This window comes from Chrysemys picta, chromosome 6 (assembly GCF_011386835.1).
Source record: "Chrysemys picta bellii isolate R12L10 chromosome 6, ASM1138683v2, whole genome shotgun sequence".
Classification (NCBI taxonomy): Eukaryota; Metazoa; Chordata; order Testudines; family Emydidae; genus Chrysemys; species Chrysemys picta.
This window is the reverse complement of record NC_088796.1, coordinates 1,941,767-1,964,190: the sequence shown is the minus strand read 5'-3', so window position 1 is coordinate 1,964,190 and position 22,424 is coordinate 1,941,767. Positions and strand designations below refer to the sequence as shown.

The following is a 22,424-nucleotide window of genomic DNA, read 5'->3' as shown; positions in this document are numbered from 1 at the left end:
GTCAGTGAACCCAACTCACGAGGGAGCCATTGCTGACGCCAGGGCAGAGCTGTGTGCTGCAGGGAGATGGCTGCAAGTCGCCTGTCTTGGCAGACGTGCAAACTGCACCCTCGCACAACAGGAGCCGTGCAAAGGAGAAGCCCAGACAGCTCAACTAGGTTTGGTAGCAATGTCCTACTGGGGCTGTGAGCATATTCAGAGCAACCTCTTCAAAGGAGGCGATGGGGACGCCCTGGTCATGGTCCCCAGTCCCAGACTGACATGGTCACCTGCCATGTGCTGGGCCTGGTGGGGCTGACGGGGGGGGGAGGGGCTCTGCCTTACAGGGGAAGGGACGGGAGGTGACGACACACAAACGGGGTGATCCTGTGATGGGGTGTATCAACCCCGCACTGGGCAAATGGGGCGGGGAGGGCTCGACACGCCGCGCCCCCAGGACAGAGCCCAGGGGTGAGTGGCTCAGGGCTTGGGGAGCCCATGGGAGTTTGGAAGGGGGGTTCGTATAAATTGTCTCCTGACAAACGGGGCTTAAATGGAATCCCGTCTGATGGGCATCCCAGAAGAAATGGGGCTGAAGGAGGGATTGAAACGGGCCGAGGCTAGCGGCCTTGAGGACCAGCCCAGGATGGGGGCTCGAGCGATAGGGAAGGGAGACAGAGACCCTCACCAGGATGGGCTGGAGGGGGCAGGGTCACAAGATAAGGGACATGGGTGGGGCTAGAAGGACGGGCAGAGCTACAGGACTTGGTAGGCCAGGAGGAGACATTTACATTTGATGCCCAGGTAAAGGGGGAGCCAGTGGGTAACATGCTTGGTCTGTGAGCCGGGGGGGTCGTTGCAGTGGGGGGGATGTGCTTGGTGTGTGAGCCGGGGGAGCGGTGCAGTGGGGGGATGTGCTCGGTGTGTGAGCTGGGGGAGCGGTGCAGTGGGGGGATGTGTTCAGTCTGTGAACTGGAGGATCATTGCAGTGGGGGGATGTGCTTGGTGTGTGAGCCAGGGGAGCGGTGCAGTGGGGGGATGTGCTCGGTGTGTGAGCCAGGGGAGCGGTGCAGTGGGGGGATGTGCTCGGTGTGTGAGCCAGGGGAGCGGTGCAGTGGGGGGATGTGCTCGGTGTGTGAGCCGGGGGAGCGGTGCAGTGACTGTAGTGGGGGGATGTGCTCGGTCTGTGAGCCGGGAGAGCATTGCAGGACTGGGTCAAACCCAGGGTCTGTCTAGGCCAGTCTCCTGTCTGTGATGGTGCCAGTGCCAGATGCCTCAGAGGAAGGTGCAGAAACCCTGCACTAGCAGATGTGATATAATCTGCCCCACCCCCACTTCATTAGGCCTCACCCTGGTTGCGACTGGAGAGTGGTTTAAGCCCTGACGGAGAAGGTTTAATCACCCTGCCAGAATGTTTGTTATCATTAACTGCTCTAGTGCCAGAAACATCCAATCCCTTCACAAGCTTGCTAAACTCTTGGTCTCAGTAGCATCTTGTGGCAGTGAGTTCCACAGGCTATTCACACATTATGTGGGAAAGGATCGCTTGTCATCAGTTTGGACTTTTCCACTTTTTAATCTCATGGAACGTCCCCTTGTTCTTGTGCTCTGAGACGGGAAGAACAGAAGAATCCCTTCTCTGGACCACTCGTTAGATTAGAGATGTTTACCGTGCGCTCCCTTCCCTGGCCCCTCTCCCCATGCTTTCAGTCTTGCTCCAGAGGGGAGTTTTGCTGGGCCCTGGGTCTCATCTCCCCACATCTGCACCCCGCCGTCCTGTGTACCCTTTCCGAGGCTGCAGTGAGCAGGGGAGGAGAAGCCGGGCAGTTGGGAGCCAGAGGGAGGCATAGATACTGCGGAGGCTGCTTGGCGTGTGGGGGTGGCAGGGTGGAGAAGCCAGTGCGCCCGCGATGGGGGCAGGCTGGGTGGTGCAGCAAGGGTGGGGGGATTGCCAGGCCCTGTGCAATCACAGGAGGAATGCTCGGCGCTGACTGTGGGCGTGATGAAATCCCACCCCCCAGCCCGCCAGAAGCGCTAACACTCAGCTCCCCAGTCGCAGACTAAGGCCGGTGGGTTTGTTTTCCTTTGATCTGCGTTGGCTCATCTCCGGTTGGTGGCTGTCCCCTTCCCGTGCCCTCCCACGCCGCTCTCTGCTCTGGCTTGGGCACGTTCCAGACATGAACGGCAGAGAAAGAACAACATCCACCTCGTTCTCCCTGCTGGCCAGCCCGCTGCCCCATGCCGAGCGCCGCGGGAATGTGCAGCCCCGAGCGCGTAGGAGCGCTCCGGGAGCTCTGCTTGTTGGCCAGCGGAGGCCCAGGCACGGTCCCGGCAGTGCCCTAGGCGGGTGGAACGGCAGTGCTGATGGGACATGCAGAGACATGATCAAAACCTGGGAGTTTGGGCTGCTGATGTGCAGAAAACGGAGCAGGATAATTCAGCCCGCTCGGCCCAAGGGTGTAAGGTACTGGCTTTGCCCTGTAAAGCCCTCAACTGTGGGACCGGCTCAGGGCACGTGAGCTGAGACATGCCCCTCCGCATGCCTCACGGCCCCAGCTGTGCTCCCTGAAGGGGCCTGGATCCGTGAGGAGCCCTCGGCTCCCGAGCTCTGCCCAGCACCAGCGCTGGAATTCGCTGGGATCAGGGCTCGCTTCCTTTCACCCCAGCTTTGGGCAGGGGGAGGGGAGGCCTTGTTCTGAGGGCTACCTGGCCGTCCATCTGCCTGCTCCATGGGGAGGCCTGGCAGCTTTGTCAGGGTTGGGGTGACGTCCCCGGTGCCGAGAGGCAGGGGGAGGGGCTTCCAGAAAGGCGAATAAATGGAGAATTGCATTGTGGGACGGGTGCGCTCGGGATTGAAGACGGGCAGCCTCCCAGGACTGCCCGGGCCGTGTTTGGCCCAAGGGCTGCACGGTACCTGGGCCACGGGTACATCGGGAGGGGGCAGCTAGCAGCACACGGGAAGCCGGTGAGCTTTGCCCTATGCTCTGGGTCACTGTTGCTAAGCAGGCGGTGACGACTCAGCGCTGGTGCTAGGGAGAACCTAGGCTGTGCAGATGAGCCTGGAATGGCCTAACCGATTGCTCCTGACTCCCTTTGTTTTCTGCCTCCCTTCAGGTCTCTGGCTCCCCTCCTGAGATGTGTTCTCCCAGCCCCGCCCGCAGCCCACCTCCCTTCCATGGGTAGCGCCAGCCTGGCTGAGTTCCTGACGAGCACTCTCAAGAATGGATAGTCCACCCAAGCTGGCAGGAGAAACGCTGATTGTCCATCACATTCCCCTGGTTCATTGCCAGGTCCCCGACCGACAGTGCTGCAGTGGGAGCAAGAGGACCAATCCGTTTTGCCAGCCAGACCTGGGCATCGCGCGGACCGCCTCTCTGCCGGAGCGGGACCTCTCGCAGACGGACTCCCTGGTGTACAGCAACTTGCTGCAGGCCTCGGACGCGCCGCCAGAGGCTGCAGAGGACAAAGAGAGCAAAGTGCGAGACTCGGTCATCCCCGGCGTCACGACACGGCACAATCCCTTCCTCCTGGGCGACAGCGAGGGGCATGGTCTCCTCAGCGACAACACGGGCCAGAAGTCCTTCCACCTGCACAGCTCCATGGTGGCCGGCAAGCCGGCCTTCCAGCTGCACGAGCTGCCGCTGCCGCCCTTCCACCTCCACGACGCCGGCCACGTGGTGAAACCCTGGAGCATGGCCAGCAGGTCCGGCGTGGTGGACGGGCAAGAGGACAAACTCACAAGCGCCGACGTCCAGAAGAGGAACGACGTTGACTGCTGCCCGCTGGCCTCGGAGTGCATGGAGCTGGACGAGTGCAGCTGCCAGCACGGGAGCTTCTCCTTCGAGGGGGGCGACCAGGACTGGAACAATAGCTCTGACGAGTCAGGGAGGAACCCGGGCGCCCTGCACAGCCGGACCTGCAGCTGTTCCAGCACGGAGCTCCCGCACTGCCGGTGCTACAGCACGTCAAGCCAGTCCGAGACCGGGGACCAGCAGATGGGATACATCAGCGACTCTTCTTGCAACAGCTCGGACGGGGTCCTGGTGAACTTCAGTGCCCTCTACAACAAAATGAACGGCCATTCTCGCTCCAACTTGAACTCTGCCAACTTGTCCTGTGACTCTTCCTTCTGCAGCCACTCGGACACCGGGGCCTTTTACCTGGATCTGCATTCGTCACCCCTGGAATCCAAGATGTCTTGTGAATCGCACAACCCGGAGAGCTCGGGGAAAGTGTGTGGGTGCCACCGCCCGTCTTCTCCTGTCTTAGATGCCAACTGCAACTCCTACCACCTGCACTGCGAGCCGTGCACTTCGGAGAGCTCAGACCTCACCGCTTGCTTCCAGAGCCAAGCCCGGCTCGTGGTGGCCACCCAGAACTACTATAAATTAGTCACCTGTGACTTGTCTTCCCAGTCGTCGCCTAGCCCTGCGGGCTCTTCCATAACCAGCTGCTCTGAAGATCACACCAAAGCGAGCCCTGTCCAGCCCTCGGAGTACTACTTGTTTCGAAGGCCCGATGCCCAGCCGGAGGAGAGTGATGGGGAATGCTTCATGGCGGAGACCAAGGGCGAAGCTGTGAAAAACACGATTGAGGGGCAAGTGTATGTCAACATATCCCCGCCTAACCTGAACGCCGGCCGGCCTCGCTCCAGGAGCTACGATCGGAACCTGGACCGGAGCCCCACGAGCCGGCTGGGCTCCCTGGAGCGCATGATGAGTTGTCCGGTCAAGCTGAGCGAGAGCCCAGCGCTGGCGATTCAGAGCTCGCCCCCGAAGCGGGTGACTTCCTTTGCTGAGCTGGCGAAAGGCAGGAGAAAGAACGGCTCCTCCCCGCCGCTCAGAACCAGCGGTGACTCCTCCTTGGAGTTCTCGCCCATCCCCGAGTTCCAGCGGGACTGCCCAGGGCTTCTCGAGGACGGAGCGCGACGCTGCCAGAGTCTCCCACCCATGCCTTTTGGCCATTGCCTGAACCGGAGCTGCGAGGGCTACCGTGTGGAGCACAGATTCGGGGATGGCCCGAGGGCGTGTCCCAGCAAAGACTCAGGTGCCAACGGCCATGGGGCAGCCGAGCAGGCCTCTCTCTCTCTGCTGATGGAGGCTGGTGCCAGCTTCTCAGGCAGCCCTGCCAGTGGGCACGGACAACGAGATGTTAGAGCCAGAGCGGATGGTAAGGAACCAAATACGAGATTAAAATAGACCAGCAAATGCTCCCCTTTGATCCCCCCGAGGGAGCAGCAGAGAGAGGCTCTGGGGAGAGGTGATTTAGGGCTGTGCCGTCATTTGAATCCACTGAGGAAAAGCGCTGTCGTGCGAGGACATGTAACGCCCCTACCCCCAGGCCAGAGCTGGTGTCACGGAGTGTGGGGGAGTCAGGGCCCTGCACCCCTCTTCCTGCGATTCACCATGACTCTCAGCCAGCCAGTAAAAGGGAAGGTTTATTGGACAATAGGAACGCAGGCTACAACAGAGCTTGTAGGTACAGCCAGGACCCCTCAGTCAAGTCCTTCTGGGGGGCAGGGAGCTTAGACCCCAGCCTGGGGGTTCCCTGCGTTGCACCACCCAGCCCAAAACTGAAACTAAAAACCCTCCAGCAGCTCTCTCCCCCCTCCCCTCTGCTCCTCCTCTCCTTTGTCCAGTCTCCTGGGCAGAAGGTGTCACTTCTCCCAGCGCGCCCCCCCCCCCCCCCCCGCCCCCCCCCCCCCCCCCGGCTCAGGTTACAGCTCAGGGATCTTCCTTCAAGGGAAGTCCCCCATCCCCAATGTAACTCCCCTGCAACATTCCCAGGTCAAATTCCCCCCCCTCCCCCCCCCCCCCCGTTGCGTCACAGCGTTAATTAGGGAAAGCACCACACCCAGGGTTCATAAACCTAAACCATGAACAAAAGACCCACCCCAAATAGGTCGGGCAGTGCCCTTTCCCCCCAGGGTCTTAACTCCAGCAACCCAAAATTCCCTTTAAGGTGCCCGGCCCTTCTCTGCACGCCACTCACAGGCGCTGTCCGGTCAGTGCAGACGCAGAGTTCACCTCTCCTTGGGGAGTGGGGTAAGGAGGCACCTTACTCACTCCGCTGCTCGGGCGCTCGCTGCCCCTCTCCACCACCCGCTCTCTTGTGCCACCTCTCCAGCCACTCGGTCACCAGCCGACTGTTACGGCACATCCATCTTTTGGTGATTGTCAGCACTGTACAGGAAGAACAGGGGTACTTGTGGCACCTTAGAGACTAACAAATTTATTAGAGCATAAGCTTTCTTCGGATGCATATAGAAGTGGGCTGTAGTCCACGAAAGCTTATGCTCTAATAAATTTGTTAGTCTCTAAGGTGCCACGAGTACTCCTGTTCTTTTTGCGGATACAGACTAACACGGCTGCTACTCTGAGCACTGTACAGGCTTTCTTTGAACAGTGGAGGGAACAGGTTAAACCAGACCAGGGAGGACCCCTGACTAAGTGCAAACTCCTGCCCAGAGATTCCTACCCCCACCCCTCTTATTTTCCCAAGGCGCTGACATTCAAGCCCCTGACTTAATAAGGTTGTTTCAACTGAGGGTGACAGGTTAAGCACAGTCATTTGGGACAGGTTAAGCACAGTCCTGCTTTCCTGTATTCCTACAATAATTACAAGGTTGGGAACCATATTTCACTCCCCGGCGTTCAGTACTAAGGTGAGTTGTACCCAACATCAGCCAAAGTTGATCACTTTTTGCTGAGTATGTAAGCAGAGCAGGAGCAAACTGTATTTACATAAACACACCCAAGTCTCCCCCCTCCCAGCTCGCTGTCAGGGACGGATTCATTCAGCCCCTGCTTACACAGGGGCCTGGACAGGGGGGAGTGCTCTGGGGCCTGGCCCCAGCGGGACGGCGCGGTGGGAGCTGGGCTTGTTCATTCTGTGCACTAGTGCATGGAAAGCTGCTGCCGCGCCCGGACCTCACAATGAACTGGACTAAAAGCCCTGTTCAAATCACCCTGGGGGTGAAGGCCTGAGGCTCCCTACAAGCACCAGGGGCCCAACACGAAGGGGTTCTTCCTGGGCCTTTGCAGCTGGGCCCCTCTGGGCCACGCAATCCCACCGTCCCATTGCACCCATGTCGTGCTTGGGGAGCGCCAGGTTATACACAGCTCTGGCAGGGGAGCCCTGCCCCATAGGCCTGGTCCAGTACCTAGGGTTGTCAACCCTCCAGGATTGGCCTGGAGTCTCCTGGAATCGGCATCGATCTCCCGGTGACTATTGAAAGCAATTGGAGATTTTAATAGGATATTTTAAGACCATGACATGAGGTCCTGTTGGGGAAAAAAATCTCCCAGAATAGTTTCAGTCTGAGTTGGCAACCCTACCAGTGGCAGCAGCCAGAGAGCAGGGGAGGCTGTGCAGAGCCCTGGCCTGGTGGTGCTGGGAACGACCACGGCCAGGGCTCGCTCGCACTTAGAATCATAGACTATCAGGGCTGGAAGGGACCTCAGGAGGTATCTAGTCCAACCCCCTGCTCAAAGCAGGACCAATTCCCAACTAAAACATCCCAGCCAGGGCTTTAAAAACCTCTAAGGAAGGAGATTCCACCACCTCCTTAGGGAACCCATTCCAGTGCTTCACCACCCTCCCAGTGAAATAGTGTTTCCTAATATCCAACCTAAACCTCCCCCACTGCAACTTGAGACCATTACTCCTTGTTCTGTCATCTGCCACCACTGAGAAGAGCCGAGTTCCATCCTCTTTGGAACCCCCCTTCAGGTAGTTGAAGACTGCTATCAAATCCCCCCTCACTCTTCTCTTCTGCAGACTAAACAATCTCAGTTCCCTCAGCCTCTCCTCATAAGTCATGTGCTCCAGACCCCTAATCATTTTTGTTGCCTCCGCTGGACTCTCTCTTGCTGGACTCCACTTGATACCAGCTGCCAACTAGACATGGAGCCGTTGATCACTACCCGTTGAGCCCGACGATCTAGCCAGCTTTCTATCTTCCTTATAGTCCATTCATATAATCCATACTTTATTAACTTGCTGGCAAGAATACTGTGTGAGACCATATCAAAAGCTTTGCTAAAGTCAAGATATATCATGTCCACCGCTTTCCCCATATCCACAGAGCCAGTTATCTCATCATAGAAGGCAATCAGGTTGGTCAGGCATGACTTGCCCTTGGTGAATCCATGTCGACTGTTCCTGATCACCTTCCTCTCCTCCAAGTGCTTCAAAATGGATTCCTTGAGGACCTGCTCCATGATTTTTCCAGGGACTGAGGTGAGGCTGACCGGTCTTTACTTCCCCGGGTTCTTCTTCCTTCTTCCCCTTTTAAAAGATGGGCACTACATTTGCCTTTTTCCAATCATCCAGGACCTCCCACAATCACCACGAGTTTTCAAAGATAATGGCCAATGGCTCTGCAATCACATCAGCCATTTCCCTCAGCACCCTTGGATGCGTTAGATCTGGACCCATGGACTTGTGCATGTCCAGCTTTTCTAAATAGTTCTTAACCTGTTCTTTCACCACTGAGAGCTGGTCACCTCCTCCCCATACTGTGCTACCCAGTGCAGCCATCTGGGAGTTGACCTTGCCTGTGATGACCGAGGCAAAAAAAACACTGAGTACTTCACCTTTTTCCACATCATCTGTCACTAGGTTGCCTCCCTTCATTAAGGGTCCCACACTTTCCCTGACCTGTTTCTTGTTGCTAACATACCTGTAGAAACCTTTCTTGTTACCCTTCACATCCCTTGCTAGCTGCAACTCCAGTTGTGTTTTGGCCTTCCTGATTTCACTCCTACATGCTCTAGCAATATTTTTATACTCCTCCCTGGTCATCTGTCCAAGTTTCCACTTCTTGTAAGCTTCTTTTTTGAGTTTAAACTCACCGAAGATTTCACTGTTTAGCCAAGCTGGTCGCCTGCCATATTTACTATTCTTTCTACACATCAGGATGGTTTGTTCCTGCAACCGCAATAAGGATTCTTTAAAATACATCCAGCTCTCCTGGACTCCTTTCCCCCTCCTATTAACCTCCCAGGGGATCCTGCCCATCAGTTCCCTGAGGGAGTCAGTCTGCTTTTCTGAAGTCCAGGGTCCGTATTCTGCTGCTCTCCTTTCTTCCTTGTGTCAGGATCCTGAACTCGACCATCTCATGGTCACTGCTGCCCAGGTTGCCACCCACTTCTACTTCCCCTACCAATTCTTCCCTGTTTGTGAGCACCAGGTCAAGAGGAGCATGGCCCCTAGTTGGTTCCTCCAGCACTAGCACCAGGAAGTTGTCCCCAACACTTTCCAAAACTTCCTGGATTGTCTGTGCACTGCTGTATTGCTCTCCCAGCAGATGTCAGGGTGATTGAAGTCCCCCATGAGAACCAGGGCCTGTGATCTGGAAACTTCTGTTATTTGTCCGAAGAAAGCCTCGTCTACTTCATCCTCCTGGTTGGGTGGTCTATAGCAGACGCTCATCACAACATCACCCTTGTTGCTCTCGCCTCTAAACTGAACTCAAAGACTCTCAACAATCTTTTCTCCAGTTTCATACCGGAGCTCTGAGCAGTCATACTCCTCTCTTACATACAATGCAACTCCCCCACCTTTTCTGTCCTGCCTGTCCTTCCTGAACAGTTTATACCCATCCATGACAGTACTCCAGTCATGTGAGTTATCCCACCAAGTCTCTGTTATTCCAATCGCATCATAGTTCCCTGACTGTGCCAGGACTTCCAGTTCTCCCTGCTTGTTTCCCAGGCTTCTTGCGTTCGTGTACAGGCACCTAAGACAACTAGCCGGTTGCCCTACTTTATCAGTATGAATCAGGAGGCCTCCCCTGTTGCACCCTCCTCCTTGTGTTTCCTCCCAGTATCCCACCTCCCCACTTACCTCTGGGCTTAGGTCTCCATCCCTCAGCGAACCGAGTTTAAAGCCCTCCTCACTAGGTTAGCCAGCCTGCCTGCGAAGATGCTCTTCCCTCAGGTGTCTCTCTAGAGGTGCCCCCAAGAGGAGGCAACCTTCCTTCTCCTCCCCGCCCCCCGGAGCTGCAGGCCGGGCACCGTGCAGAGAGATGCCCGTGTTCTGGGGCCTCCCTGCCCTTCACTGGCAAAGTCCTGGCCTTCCACGGTCAGGCTCCTGCCCTGTATTTTCCCTATTTTCCCTGAGTCTGGGTTGTGTCTTAGCAATTGCACCTGTCTCTGTCTCTGCCAGGGGCTTCCCCCTCCCTCCCCGGAGCTCTCCTGCCCCGCCAGCATCTCCCCCAACAGTGGCGTGCTGGGAGCGGGCTGAGGGCACCCAGGCTGAGGGCACCGAAGGTGGCGGAGGGGACAGGAGCCGGCTGGTGGTGGTGGTGGGGGGTGACTGCTAGATCCTGAGCAGTGCGTGGAGCGGAGGAGGGGGTTGTGGTGTCCCGCTGGGGGAGTTGCAGGAGTTTGGGGTGAGGCTATTCTGGGCCCCAGGCAGGGTGGAAGTGGGGTGGTTGGGGGCTTGCAGGGGAGGAGGCGAGCGAGTGGGAGCCCCGCGGGCTGTGGGGGCGCAGGGCAGGGCTGGGAATGGTGCAGCAACTGCTGAGGGAGTAGGTCCCCTGGCCCCCATTGACGACTGTCTCCCCGCAGCCCGGGGGCCCTACACAGCAGCGAATGTCAGCGAGGAGGCTGCCTGTGGCTCCAGCCCGCGGCTCCTGCCCTTCCCCGCTCTGGTGCCAGCTGGGCGGGGCTCCCCCTCACGCTCCCCGTCTCTCCCGCAGGCGGCGGCGCGGACAGCAAGGCCGTGGTGCGGTACAGCAAGGAGCAGCGCCCCACCACCCTGCCCATCCAGCCCTTCGTCTTCCAGCACCACTTCAGCAAGCAGCCCAAGGCCCGGGCCCTGCACAGCCACTTCGCTGCCAGCCTCTCGCAGCTCTACGGCGCCTCCAGCAGCCGGCCCGCCAGCCAGCAGCCCTCCTCCAACTCCCAGTCCTCCACCTCCGCCACCTCGGCGGAGCAGCCCGGGGCCGCGGGGGGGCTGGCGCATGGCGCGCTCCTGGCCCAGCGCTCGGCGGACGGAGCCGCCTCCCTCGGCGACGGCTACGCCAAGAAGCCGGCCCCGGAGAGCACCCGGCCGTCCCCCCTCGGGAGCTACTCCCCGGTGCGCAGCACCGCCCCTTTCTTCCAGAGCCTGGACTCGTCCTGCTCGCCCACCCCGGAGAGAGCCGGCGAGAGCCACCCTCCCCGCAGCAGGTCCTGCCCGCTCTCTGCCAACCTGCTCCCCACCAGGGCCTCCCCCTCTGCAGGTGCCGCGCTGCCCGCCCAGGCTGATGCCCTGCACCGCCAGGAGAGCCCCCGGCCGGTCCCCAGGAAGGAGGCGCCGTTGGAGCAGAGGGCGCAGGTCTCCGAGTACCGACTCCATGACGGCTCCCTCCCACCTCTGGCATCCGAGGGGGCGAGTGCCAGCCGAGCGGGGGGCCCTGCGGAGCCCCAATGGAGAGGCAGCAGTGAGGCCGGAAGTTCGGGGTCGCTGAGCAGTGTGGCCACGCGGCCCCTCAATGGTACGTCCCTACTGCAGGGCACTGACTGTGGGTCAGCCCCGGCCAGCACGCCCCTCGGTGCCTTGCGCTGAGCGCCCAGGCCCTGCCAGAGCCGCCCCATTGCTACAGCCCGGCCCTGAGCGACCCCCCAGACCCCCCTCCGGCTCTGAGCCCCCGGCGCCTGGGTTGGCCGGCAGCACTGCAGTCTGTGTGCACCCGCTGCCCCCAGCCGGGAGATTTCTCAGCATCGGCCTGTCCTGTCCTTACTGCTCAGCCCTGGTTCCTGTTCCCTCCTCACACAAACCCACTAACATCTCTGAAGTGCTGCTGGACTGTAACTAATGTGCTGTGTCTGTCTCTGTCCTTTTCCCTGTCTCTCTCCCTCTCCACCCCACACTGGTCCCCGTCACCCTCCACCGCTAGCAAACCACCTCTCCCCTCAAGCGCTGAAGTGGCGGGAGTACAGGCGGAGGAACCCGCTGGGCCTGGACCGCGGCTCGGGGCTGGCTGGGTTAGCAGGCAGCCTGGACAGGAGGCAGCAGGAGCCCCAACTCGCCCGGAGGAACCCCATCTTTGAGTTCCCTGGTTCCCTCAACACCGGCCACGTTCACGGCAGGCTGAATGGTGCGCCTCTACCTCGCTGGTGGGGGGCAGCATGGGGGACGCTCCCCCGGCTTCTGCCCCACTGGGCCAGGCCAGGTTAGATGGACCCTGGCCTCCGCGGGGCCTGCTGGCCCTGGCCACGGTGCCTGTCCCGGGGGGGCGTGAGGAACACACCTGCGGTCGTGTGGGGAAGGGGAGGTGTGAGCTTATCCCCACTCTGCACAGCAGGCAAGGAGCGGCTCTGAGCACACGTCCCCAGCTCTGGCCAGGCGCCTCGGTACCACATCAGAACCGGCCAGGAGCCCCTGGGCCAAAAAGGAGCCTGTGGCAGCCACCTCCATTTTCCCACGGCCCTTGGAGCCGACGGGCCCTGTGTCCCACGGTCCGTCTGCGCAGCTCCCGGCGGGGCGCTGTCTGCGGGGAGCTCCAGCTTCCCGGGGCAGTGCTGGGAAGGAGCAGCTGGTGTTGGGCTGCCCCGCGCGGCAGGGTGTGCATCAGTCACCGCTGCTCCGTGCCGCCAGCCCCCCAAACACCGTGCGAGGGGAAGGGAGAGGCAGGCTGCCCTGTGCCCAGGCGTGTCTGGCCAAAGCAGAACGACTCCCCCGCCCAGCGTCCCCAGGGGCACCGTCTGGGCCGGGGGCAGAGCTTCCGTCCCCCGGCCTGCTTGACAAACATACCCGCACCACGGCCAGGAAAGGGCAGGGGAGAAATGCACTAACGAGCCAAGGCATCGTTTTCCCCTTGGAGACGCGAGGGGGTGGGAGTGGCATGTGCCACTAGCCACGGTTCGGAGCAGCTGCACGGCCCGGCGGGGGCGTTATTCTGTGTGTGGCTCTGTCGGGCGGCGAGCTCACGTCCTCCAGGCCAGGGGCTAGGATGCAGGGCAGCCCTGGAAGTCTGGCCTGGGGCCTGACACCCCCCAGCCAGTGAGCAGAGGGGCCAGGTTCAGCGTCCCACGGGTCTGTGGCTGCTGCAGCCCGGGCCTGGCTGGTGTTTGTGTGCTGTGTGAGCCGAGGGGGTGACGGACACGGGACAGGAGGCCCATCAAGTCACTGTCCGACTGGGGGCCCGATGAGGTGAGTGCCAAGCCAGTAGCCATGCTGCACTGCCCCCGGGCCAGGCCTGGCTGTCTGGCAGGTACCTTTGGAGCCAGTCGGTGCATTCCCAGCCGGGCCTGGGGCTGTCTTAGCGTGCGAGCGTCTGTCTGATTGCGCTTCCTGTCTCCGGGCCCTGCAGGCCAGCCTGTGAAACAGCTCCAGCTGGGCTACGCTGACTTCTTCCCGGAGTACTTCTCGCTGGCGGAGAAGCCGCCGGCCGAGTTCTGCCTCTCCCCGGATGGCAACACGGAGTCCATCTCCATCGACCTGCTGCAGAAGAAAGGTAGGGGGGGGTCCTGCCTCAGCCGGGGTCGGAAAGCACAGCGCAGGGAGAGGCAGTGCAGCCGCACGGCACGGCCAACCCCGAGCAGAGTCAGTGCTTTGAAACCGCCCCCGGGCCCTGAGCCCCCGCGCCCTACCTCTGCCCCACTGGCCACGCAACGGTCACCCTAGCTAGGTCCCCGATGGGGCTGCCCATGTCCTGTTCCCTGCTCGCCAGCGCTAACGGATCCACAACCGCGGGGTAGTTCCTGTGCCTCATAGTGACATCACAGTAAATCGAGCCCTGCCCCAGGGACAGAGCCTGGCACGGCCCCCAGCATGGCCCCCAGGGGCAGTGCCCCTTCCTGGGCACAGCCCTCGGCTCCAGCAGCGGCTCAGCACGCCAGGAGCCAACAGCTAGCGCTGGTGCCCTACGACTGCGCCGGGTGAACCTTCCCCACCTGTGTAATACCCCGTGCCCATTCGCCAGGCAGCCGCAGGGCACGCGGGTGAGGGGCGCTGACTGCTCCTCACCAGACACGGGGCATCAGCTGGAGTCCTAGGGACGCGCTTTTACCTGAAACAGCGCTTGGGCTGGGCATGTGCAGGGGGCTCCCCCGCCAGCCCCCCCTGACGCCGTCTCTGTCCTCTAGGGCTGGTGAAGGCCATCAACACGGCCGTCGATCTGATCGTGGCTCACTTCGGAACGAGCCGGGAGCCGGGGGTGAAGGTAAAGCAGCGCCCGCCCGCCCTGCCCCACTGACCTGCGCCGGGCTGCCTTTCCTGGCCCTCCCCCCCTCCTTCCAGCGGGGCAGTCGGGCCAGGCCCTAGGGCTGGGCGATAGGTGGGGGCGGGGCAGTGCTGCTGTTGGCCGTGGAGCTCACACCCTTGGGGATCGTAATATTTCCACAACGGTACAAAATGTGCAATTTGTTAAACCTTCCTCGGTGCCCCCCAGCCGCCCCCCACCGCTGGCCCCGGGTACGAGTGTGCTGGCCCCGGCTCACCTGGGCTCCACCCCGGCCCTGGCTGACACCTGTGGGGCCTACACAGATTAGCTGGAGGCCTGATGCCACAGAGGGGTCGCCCGTACCCAGCACTGGCCTTCGCCTGAGGAACGGCCCTTCCCTGGCCCGAGGGGCTGCGTGGGAGACAGCCTGAGCGGGCGTGGCCCACTCGCTGTGGGGAGCTGCCAGGGGCTCAGCGCTGCACATCTCCGAGCTGTTTGCGTCTCACAGTGACCCAGACAGGCCAGCCTGTGTGTACAGCCTCCATCCCGCACCCCTGGAACTCCCCGCAGCAGGAGGCTGAGCACCTGGCAGCGCAGTGACTAACCCTCTCCCTCCCACGTGCTTTCTGCCAGGCCAAGCTCGGGAACAGCTCGGTGAGCCCCAACGTGGGGCACCTCATCCTGAAATACCTGTGCCCGGCCATCCGAGATATCCTGAGTGACGGGCTCAAGGCCTACGTCCTGGACGTGATCATCGGCCAGCGGAAGAACACGCCCTGGAGCGTGGTGGAGGCGTCCACCCAGCTAGGTACCGTTCGGCTCGGCCCCTGGCTGAGGTTGGCTCCGACGCGGCAGTCGCTCGCCCCTGGGCCAGGAACCCCCCTAGCTCTGCACCCCGCCAGGCAGGGCCTGGGCTGATGGCAGCCACGCCCCGGAGCAGCGGCTGGGCTGGTCAGAGGGGGAATTTCACAGGGCCCGGGCACTTTGGGGCGCACCCTGCCCTTGTGTGAAGGGGAGTGAGGGAGGCCTGTTGGCCTGTGCATGCCCCGGGGGTGCGAGGGGACCTGGGCTGCCCCTGCCCCTGCTCCACGGCTAATCCCCAGCCTGTCCCCGTGTCTCCCAGGCCCTTCCACCAAGGTGCTGCACGGCCTTCACAGCAGGATCAGCCAGTTCACCGAGCTGACCAGCCACAGCATGAGGTTCAACGCCTTCATCTTCGGCCTTCTCAAGTGAGTGAGCCCCAGCGCGCCGCGCCGCTGTGCTGCCCCAGAGCCGCCGTGGGCAGAGCGGGGCCGGCGCCCCTCCCCGCCCGCCCAGCCGCTGTGCTGCCCCAGAGCCGCCGTGGGCAGAGCGGGGCCGGCCCCCCTCCCCGCCCGCCCGGTCGCTGCGCTGCCCAGAGCCGCCGTGGGGAGAGTGGGGCCGGCGCCCCTCCGCACCCGCCCGCCCGGCCGCTGTGCTGCCCCAGAGCCGCCGTGGGCAGAGCGGGGCCGGCCCCCGTCCCCGCCCGCCCGGTCGCTGTGCTGCCCCAGAGCCGCCGTGGGCAGAGCGGGGCCGGCGCCCCTCCCCGCCCGCCCGGTCGCTGCGCTGCCCCAGAGCCGCCGTGGGCAGAGCGGGGCCGGCGCCTCTCCCCGCCCGGTCACTGTGCGCTGCCCAGAGCCGCCGTGGGCAGAGTGGGGCCGGCGCCCCTCCCCGCCCGCCCGCCCGCTGCGCTGCCCCAGAGCCGCCGTGGGCAGAGCGGGGCCGGCGCCCCTCCCCGCCCGCCCGGTCACTGTGCGCTGCCCCTGCTCCCCGGAGCGAACGTCGGCCCCACGCGCCGGGGACTCGCCAAAGGGAGGAGGAGGAGCAGTCACAGAGCTCCCCGCCCCCGCACGGCTGGGCCTGGGGCAGGGCTTCTGGGATGGGAACGCCCGGCGTTAGGGAATAAAACGTGCTGGCATCGTCTCCCAGCCCCTCTGCCAGGCTCGCGGGAAGCCGTGGCCCAGGCAGCTGCCCGCTGTGCCCCTGCAGCTCCTCAAGGGCTGGCAGATGACGGGCGAAGGGGATCTCCATCCTGGCACGTCCTGGCGCTGGTGCTGCTCTGCACACAGCATGCCCAGCACCCCGGGACAAGACCCTCGGCAGTGTAGCGGCTTGGCCCCTTCGCAGCAAAGCAGCCTGGCCAGGAACACCTGCCGGGCTTGGGAGAGACGCGCTTCACCTGCCTGTGACAATGCGGTTCTGGCGGAACCCAACTGAGAGTGCCAACTCAGGACAAATTGCTCAAACAGGGCAGTTACAGCCCCAGGCTGGGGTTTTTCCACCTCTAAGGCACCAAACCAGCCAGACTAGGAGGACTTCAGTCTCACCCCCCTGGCTAACCACAAGTCACACAAGCAATTCCCTTAGACATTCCAGTTTCCCAGTATCACCACCAGTGCCAGTCGTTATGGGGACAAATGGTTATGAAAACCAATACCCCAGTAAAAGAAAAAGGTTCTTCCGATCCCAAAGGCCCAAGCCCCAGACCCAGGGCAATATACAAATCAGATCTTACCCACAAATCACACTGTTGCCAATCCTTTAGAATCTAAAATCTAAAGGTTTATTCATAAAAGGAAAAAGATAGAGATGAGAGTTAGAATTGGTTAAATGGAATCAGTTACATACAGTAATGGCAAAGTTCTTGGTTCAGGCTTGCAGCAGAGATAGAATAAACTGCAGGTTCAAATCAAGTCTCTGGAACATCCCCAGCTGGGATGGGTCATTCAGTCCTTTGTTCAGAGCTTCAGTTTGTAGCAAAGTCCCTCCAGAGGTAAGAAGCAGGATTGAAGACCAGATGGAGATGAGGCATCAGCCTTATATAGTCTTTTCCAGGTGTAAGAACACCTCTTTGTTCTTACTGTGGAAAATTACAGCAAAATGGAGTCTGGAGTCACATGGGCCAGTCCCTGCATACTTTGCTGAGGTACAAGGCGTATCTGCCTTCTCTCAATGGGTCCATTGTATAGCTGATGGTCCTTAATGGGCCATCAAGCAGGCTAGGCAGAGCTAATCTCAGCTTGTCTGGGATGTCACCCAGAAGCATAGCATAAGTTTGAAATACAGACAGTATAGAGCCAATATTCATAACTTCAACTACACATATAGACAGCATAATCATAACCAGTAAACCATAACCTTGTCTTAGACACCCCATTTGACCCCCTTTATACAAGATTTGGTGCCACTACAGGACCTTGGTTGCAACAATGATCTATATGGTCCCAGATTATATCAATAACATCACACTGCCCTAGACCAAAGCGGCCTCGTTAATGCTGGGGGCCCCCCCCCGACACGTGTCTGCAGGCAGAGCTTGCTGCTGGGGTATTAGCCCCTGGCCCTGCATTGTGTTCTGCCCCCCCGTACAGCCCCCACCAGGCTCAGCTGCCCCCTCCAGCTGTGCTGCTTCCTCCAGAACATCTGGAAGGAACTGGGCCAAAGGGGCGTCACGGGTTCTCACCTTCACTGCTTGTGTTTCCTTTCCTGCAGTGTCCGGGCTCTGGAGTTCTGGTTCAATCACCTCTATAACCACGAAGGTAAGTGCCTGGGGAGGCCAGGCAGAGCGAGGGGGCCGGGCAGAGCACAGGGACAGAGCGAGGGGGCCGGGCAGAGCGCAGGGACAGAGCGAGGGGGCCGGGCAGAGCGAGGGGGCCGGGCAGAGCGCAGGGACAGAGCGAGGGGGCTACGTCCCCGTGGCCAAGTGCCGAGCTTCCGTGCCCCTCGTGAGCTGGGAGGGAGACGGCCTGGCAGTGGGGCAGGGCTGGATTCATTCGTGTTCACAGAGCACTGATCCCCTGGCTGGGAGGGGCCTGGCGTGGCAGGGAGGGATACATGTGTGCGCTGGGTGAGGAGGGCTCTCGCCTTCCATCAGGAGCCCCCCTCTGGCCCCTCCAGCCCCCAGCTAAGGGGTCACGGCGGTGCCTCTTTCCAGCGGGCGATTTTCATGCCAGACTCGTGGCTGCGCCGGAGATGGGCCTGGTCCCAGTGTGATGGGCCCTCCCGGTGCTGGCGCTCGCTGGCTGCGTCCTGGCTCCCGGGGGCTGGCGAGGGACATCCGGGGGGGGCTGATCCGTGCTCTCCGTGGGGCAGAGCCGGAGACAGCGCGGCCGGTACAATGGTACTTGGCTGCTGGGTTGGGACCGTCCGAGTGAGACGTGGGAGCCTGTCAGGGGTCCCACAGGAGGTTTGCCCAGCACTGCTGGGCTGCACCCAGCTCCCTGCGCCTGGCCCTGCCCCTGGGTGGCACCTCCTGGCCCTGCCCCTGGGGAGGTGGGGTAACTGGGCATCGTGGCGGGCGCGCTGGATTCTGATCGCTTTCCCTCCGCCCTGCAGACATCGTCCTGGTGCACTACCAGCCGGTGGGCTTCCTGTGCCTGTCCCACGGCGTGTGCCAGCCCCTGTTCGAGGAGCTGCTGCTCCTGCTCCAGCCCCTGTCCCTGCTGCCCTTCAGCCTGGACCTGCTCTTCGAGCACCACCTGCTGCAGATGGGCAAGGAGCAGCAGCAGCAGAAGCAGCTACTGCGGGTCAAGCAGGACCTGCTGCTCTCCGTTCACTCCACCCTGCAGCTGATGCGCACCCGGGGCAGCCCCGAGGAGCCGGACGGCTGGAGCGCGGCCCCGGAGCACGCCGGGGAAGAGGGGCTGTCTGCAGGCCGGGGCCAGGAGGGAGCGGCGTGGGAACGGGTCAAGGGGGTGGGCGCCGCCGGCGCCAGGGAGGAGGAGCAGAGGAAGGCGAAGGACAGCGCCTGGGAGGGGAAGAAGGACAAGCAGGCTGGCTGGTGGTACCAGCTCATGCAGAGCTCTCAGGTTTACATCGAGGGCTCGGCCGAGGGCTCCAAGTTCATCCGCCCCGAGAAGAAGAAGCCGAAGGCGCCAGGAGCTGCGCCCCGGCCGGCCGAGGGCGGGAAGGCCCCCCCTCCCCGTGAGGGCGTGGTAGAGGGGGCGGAGGCCTGTCCCGTCGCCGAGGAGAAGCCCAAAGCTGCGGCAGAGCCTGGGGAGAAGCCGGGCGAGGCCAACGAGCGGAGCTGGCCCTCCTGGATGGGGAGCCCCCCGGACTCGGTGCTGACAGAGCTGAAGCGCAGCAAGGACAAGGAAAATGGGGCTCCCCAGAGACGGGGGGTGACCGCGCCCCCCGCGGAGGAGAGCAGCCCTGGGGCCCCCGACAGCAGCCAGCCCATCAAATGGGGACACCTGTTCGGGGCTAGGAAAGTGCAGAAGGAGGCCAGGCAGCCCAACAGGTAAGGACGTGAGCCCTGGGGTGCAGCAAACAGACGGGGTAGTGCAGGGCCCACTCACCTCCCCGAGCCTTGGGCACAGGCCGGGGCCGCCCCACAGATCACGGTTCACCTGAGCCCTTCACCCACCGAGGGAGCAGGAGGAGCTGAGCCAGCGTGGTCTGGGGCAGAATGGCTCAGGCGAGGGGGCTGGCTGAGCTGGGACCTGCCCCAGGCATCTGCCTTCCCCAGAGGTGGCTGCATTTTGGGGGAGACGCGATCCCCCTGTGGGAGCAGGGCCCGCTGGGGTCTTTCAGGCTAGGAAGAGAACCTGTCCCCTCCCCGGCGGGGCCCGAGCTGCCTGGCGAGCACAGCTTCTGGCCCCGGGACGTGTCCCCGTCTGACTCCGCTCCCTTCCTTTCAGGTTACCCTCCGGCTGGCTGACCCTGGACAGGTCCGTGTTCCAGCTCATGGCCCAGACGGTGGGGGCAGGAATGTGGAGAGAGGCGGCCCCAGAGCCCGAACGGCCCAGCGAGCCCCCCGAACAGCAGCTGCCTGGGGGGCTGCCCCCCCAAATCCCCTGGTGAGCGGCGCTGGCCTGCGGGGGGCAGGAGCCTGGGGCGGGCGCGGAGCTCAGGCTGACGAGGGTTTGGTTGGGCCCCTTCCGTACAACGGGGCCAAGCAGCACCTTCCTCGGGTGGGTGCCCCTCCCTCCCCCAGCTCAGTCCAGCGCCCACTGAGCAGGACCCTCTCCCCGCTGGCGCCAGCGGGCTCAGCGTGGCATTGCCTGATGCTGACGGGGCGAGTGGCCCCTCTGGGCAGAGCCGGGACAGCCCCGCTGGCTGGGATCCCCCGTGCACTGCTCTGCGCCCCCCGCCTGGCCGCTCCGAACCCGGCCAGCGCCAGGCCCTATCTGGAGAGCCAGGCCCGCCCCCGATTGAGACGTCCCGCCCGCTGCGCGAGCACGGAGCTGGCAGCTGCCCACGCCCTGCAAGGTGAGCCGCAGGCCTCGCTGCCCCCCAAACTCACCCGGGGGGCTGGGCTGCACTCGGTACGCTCTGCACTCGGTGAGAGGCACCCCCAAACCCTGCCATGGCAGCCCCTGCCCCACAGCCGAGAGATACACCCAGCCCCACCCCCCCAAACCCCGCCCCAGTGCCCTGCCCCGCGGCTGAGAGATACACCCTGTCCCCGAACCCCACCACGGCAGCCCCTGCCCCACGGCTGAGACACACACCCGGCCCCAAACCCCAGCCCAGCACTGCTCCGGGGCTGCCGGGCTGGGAATCATTGCAGTGGGGGTGGTGGGGGGGCTGGCAGGGGAGGGGGGTTCTGGGTGCAGCGGGCGCCTGTGCTGTGACACGCCTCCCCCCATTCTCCCCGCAGCGAGGTGAAAGCGCTTTGCCATCACATCGCCACCGAGGCGGGGCAGCTCAGCTTCCCCAAAGGGGCCGTCCTGCGCGTGCTGGCCAAGGTGGACGGCGACTGGCTGCGGTGCGGCCTGGGCTCGCAGAGCGGGCTGGTGCCCATCATGTACGTCACCCACCCAGCGGACGAGGACTATTGACGCGGCCAGGACGCCGCGGACAGGACCATAGGCAGGGGGGACAGACGCAGCTTCTCGCTAGTCCGTACCGTGCTCGCCCTGCCCGACAGCCCGTAACCCTGGGGGCGCCTCGCCTGCCCCATGCACCTGCCACGGCTGCCGCGCCCCGGGGGACCTCGCGCCAGGCGCCGCCGTGCATGCAGCCTCCCGTCACCGCGCTCCATCTCCAGCACCGGATGCCATGGCCTCGGACGTAGCAGGACTCCAGGCGGCCTCGCTCTGCAGTGGGGGCTGCCCAGCCAAGTACCCTGATGGGCTGGGGGCTCCTGGACTGGGCAGGGGCTGGCCGCCAGAGACTACAGCCCCCAGCATGCACTGCTCCGTCTCCGTCAGAGCCAGCTGGCCCACCGCATGCTGACCGGGCCTCTGCTGCAGGCTGCCCCCTTGTGGCGTCAGGCTGCATTGCCGTGCTCGGCCAGGGCTGCTTGTGGCCCAATCAGCACATGGCTGCGGCCCACGTGACAGGCTCAGGGCCATACAGGGGGGCTGTATTGTGTGGCGGCGCCCACAGGACACACAGGAGCTGCCCACCATGGTCGCTCGGCTGCGAAGCCTGGTGTGCGTGCAGCCCCGGGCGCACGCTGTGTGAATGCCGCATGTATTGTACCAAGCCCAGGAACCCGGCCAGCAGCCTGGCACGGCCACACCACGGGCCTCCTGCTGGCCGGGCACGGGATGAGTGCGTCTAGGCCAACAGCCGTTCAGTGTTAGAGGGGATGAGCCCTGTGCAGACACAGCGCTGTGGGGTGCATGCGCCCCCCCCCCCCACCTCCCTCCAAATCCGCTGCTCCAGCCATGGAGGCACTGCCTGGGGAGGGGCACAAGGCCATTCCCAGCAGGGAGGTGGGGGAGGGGGAAGTGCACCCAGCAGTGTGGGGAGGGGAACATTCCCAGCAGGGAGTGGGGGGGGAGGGGCAGTGTGCCCAGCAGTGGGGGGAGGGGGACATTCCCAGCAGGGAGGTCGGGGAGGGGGAAAGGTGCCCAGCAGAGAGGGGGAAGTGCACCCAGCAGTGGGGGAGGGGCACATGCCCAGCAGTGGGGGGAGGGACGGACAGCGTGCCCAGCAGTGGGGGGAGGAGGGACAGCGTGCCCAGCAGGGAGCGGGGGAGTGGGGACATGCCCCGCAGGGAGGGGGGAGAGGGGCAGTGTGCCCAGCAGTGGGGGGAGGAGGACATTCCCAGTGGGGGGGAGGGGCAGTGCCCCCAGCAGGGGTAGTGGGGGGCACTCCCAGCATGGCCAGGGCCTGGTTAAGGGTGCCAGGAGGGGCCGGGAAGGGGCAGGCTGGATGGTTCAGGCAGGGCCCTGCAGCCGGGCCTGGGGGCAGGGCCTGGGCCCCCAGCAGGAGGCGCCGCTGTCAGTTAACCCTTGTCTTGCCGGGCAGTATTAGTGCCAGGCTGTGCCAGTATTTGTTGCCAGGACGGCGCCGGTGTCTGCACGGCGTGGTGCCCGGG

At 62.9% G+C, this 22,424-nt stretch overlaps 1 protein-coding gene across 12 annotated transcripts in view; it reads left to right on the top strand.

The window, feature by feature from the left end:
• The window catches only part of RUSC2 (RUN and SH3 domain containing 2), a 68,442-nt gene extending 46,566 nt beyond the window's left edge, over positions 1–21,876 (top strand). For 11 of the 12 annotated variants that reach the window (XM_065598610.1, XM_042846640.2, XM_065598607.1 and 8 more), the window contains 11 exons: positions 3,094–5,148; positions 10,685–11,464; positions 11,867–12,067; positions 13,283–13,426; positions 14,058–14,134; positions 14,768–14,942; positions 15,258–15,363; positions 17,645–17,691; positions 18,488–19,391; positions 19,792–19,950; positions 20,754–21,876. In XM_065598610.1, coding sequence (XP_065454682.1) covers positions 3,201–5,148; positions 10,685–11,464; positions 11,867–12,067; positions 13,283–13,426; positions 14,058–14,134; positions 14,768–14,942; positions 15,258–15,363; positions 17,645–17,691; positions 18,488–19,391; positions 19,792–19,950; positions 20,754–20,934 — 4,722 coding nt within the window. In that variant the 5' untranslated portion in view covers positions 3,094–3,200 and the 3' untranslated portion in view covers positions 20,935–21,876. The remainder of the gene's footprint in view (positions 1–3,093; positions 5,149–10,684; positions 11,465–11,866; positions 12,068–13,282; positions 13,427–14,057; positions 14,135–14,767; positions 14,943–15,257; positions 15,364–17,644; positions 17,692–18,487; positions 19,392–19,791; positions 19,951–20,753) is intronic. The other variant, XM_024111411.3, reaches the window with a different exon arrangement.
• The last annotated feature ends 548 nt before the right edge of the window (positions 21,877–22,424 follow it).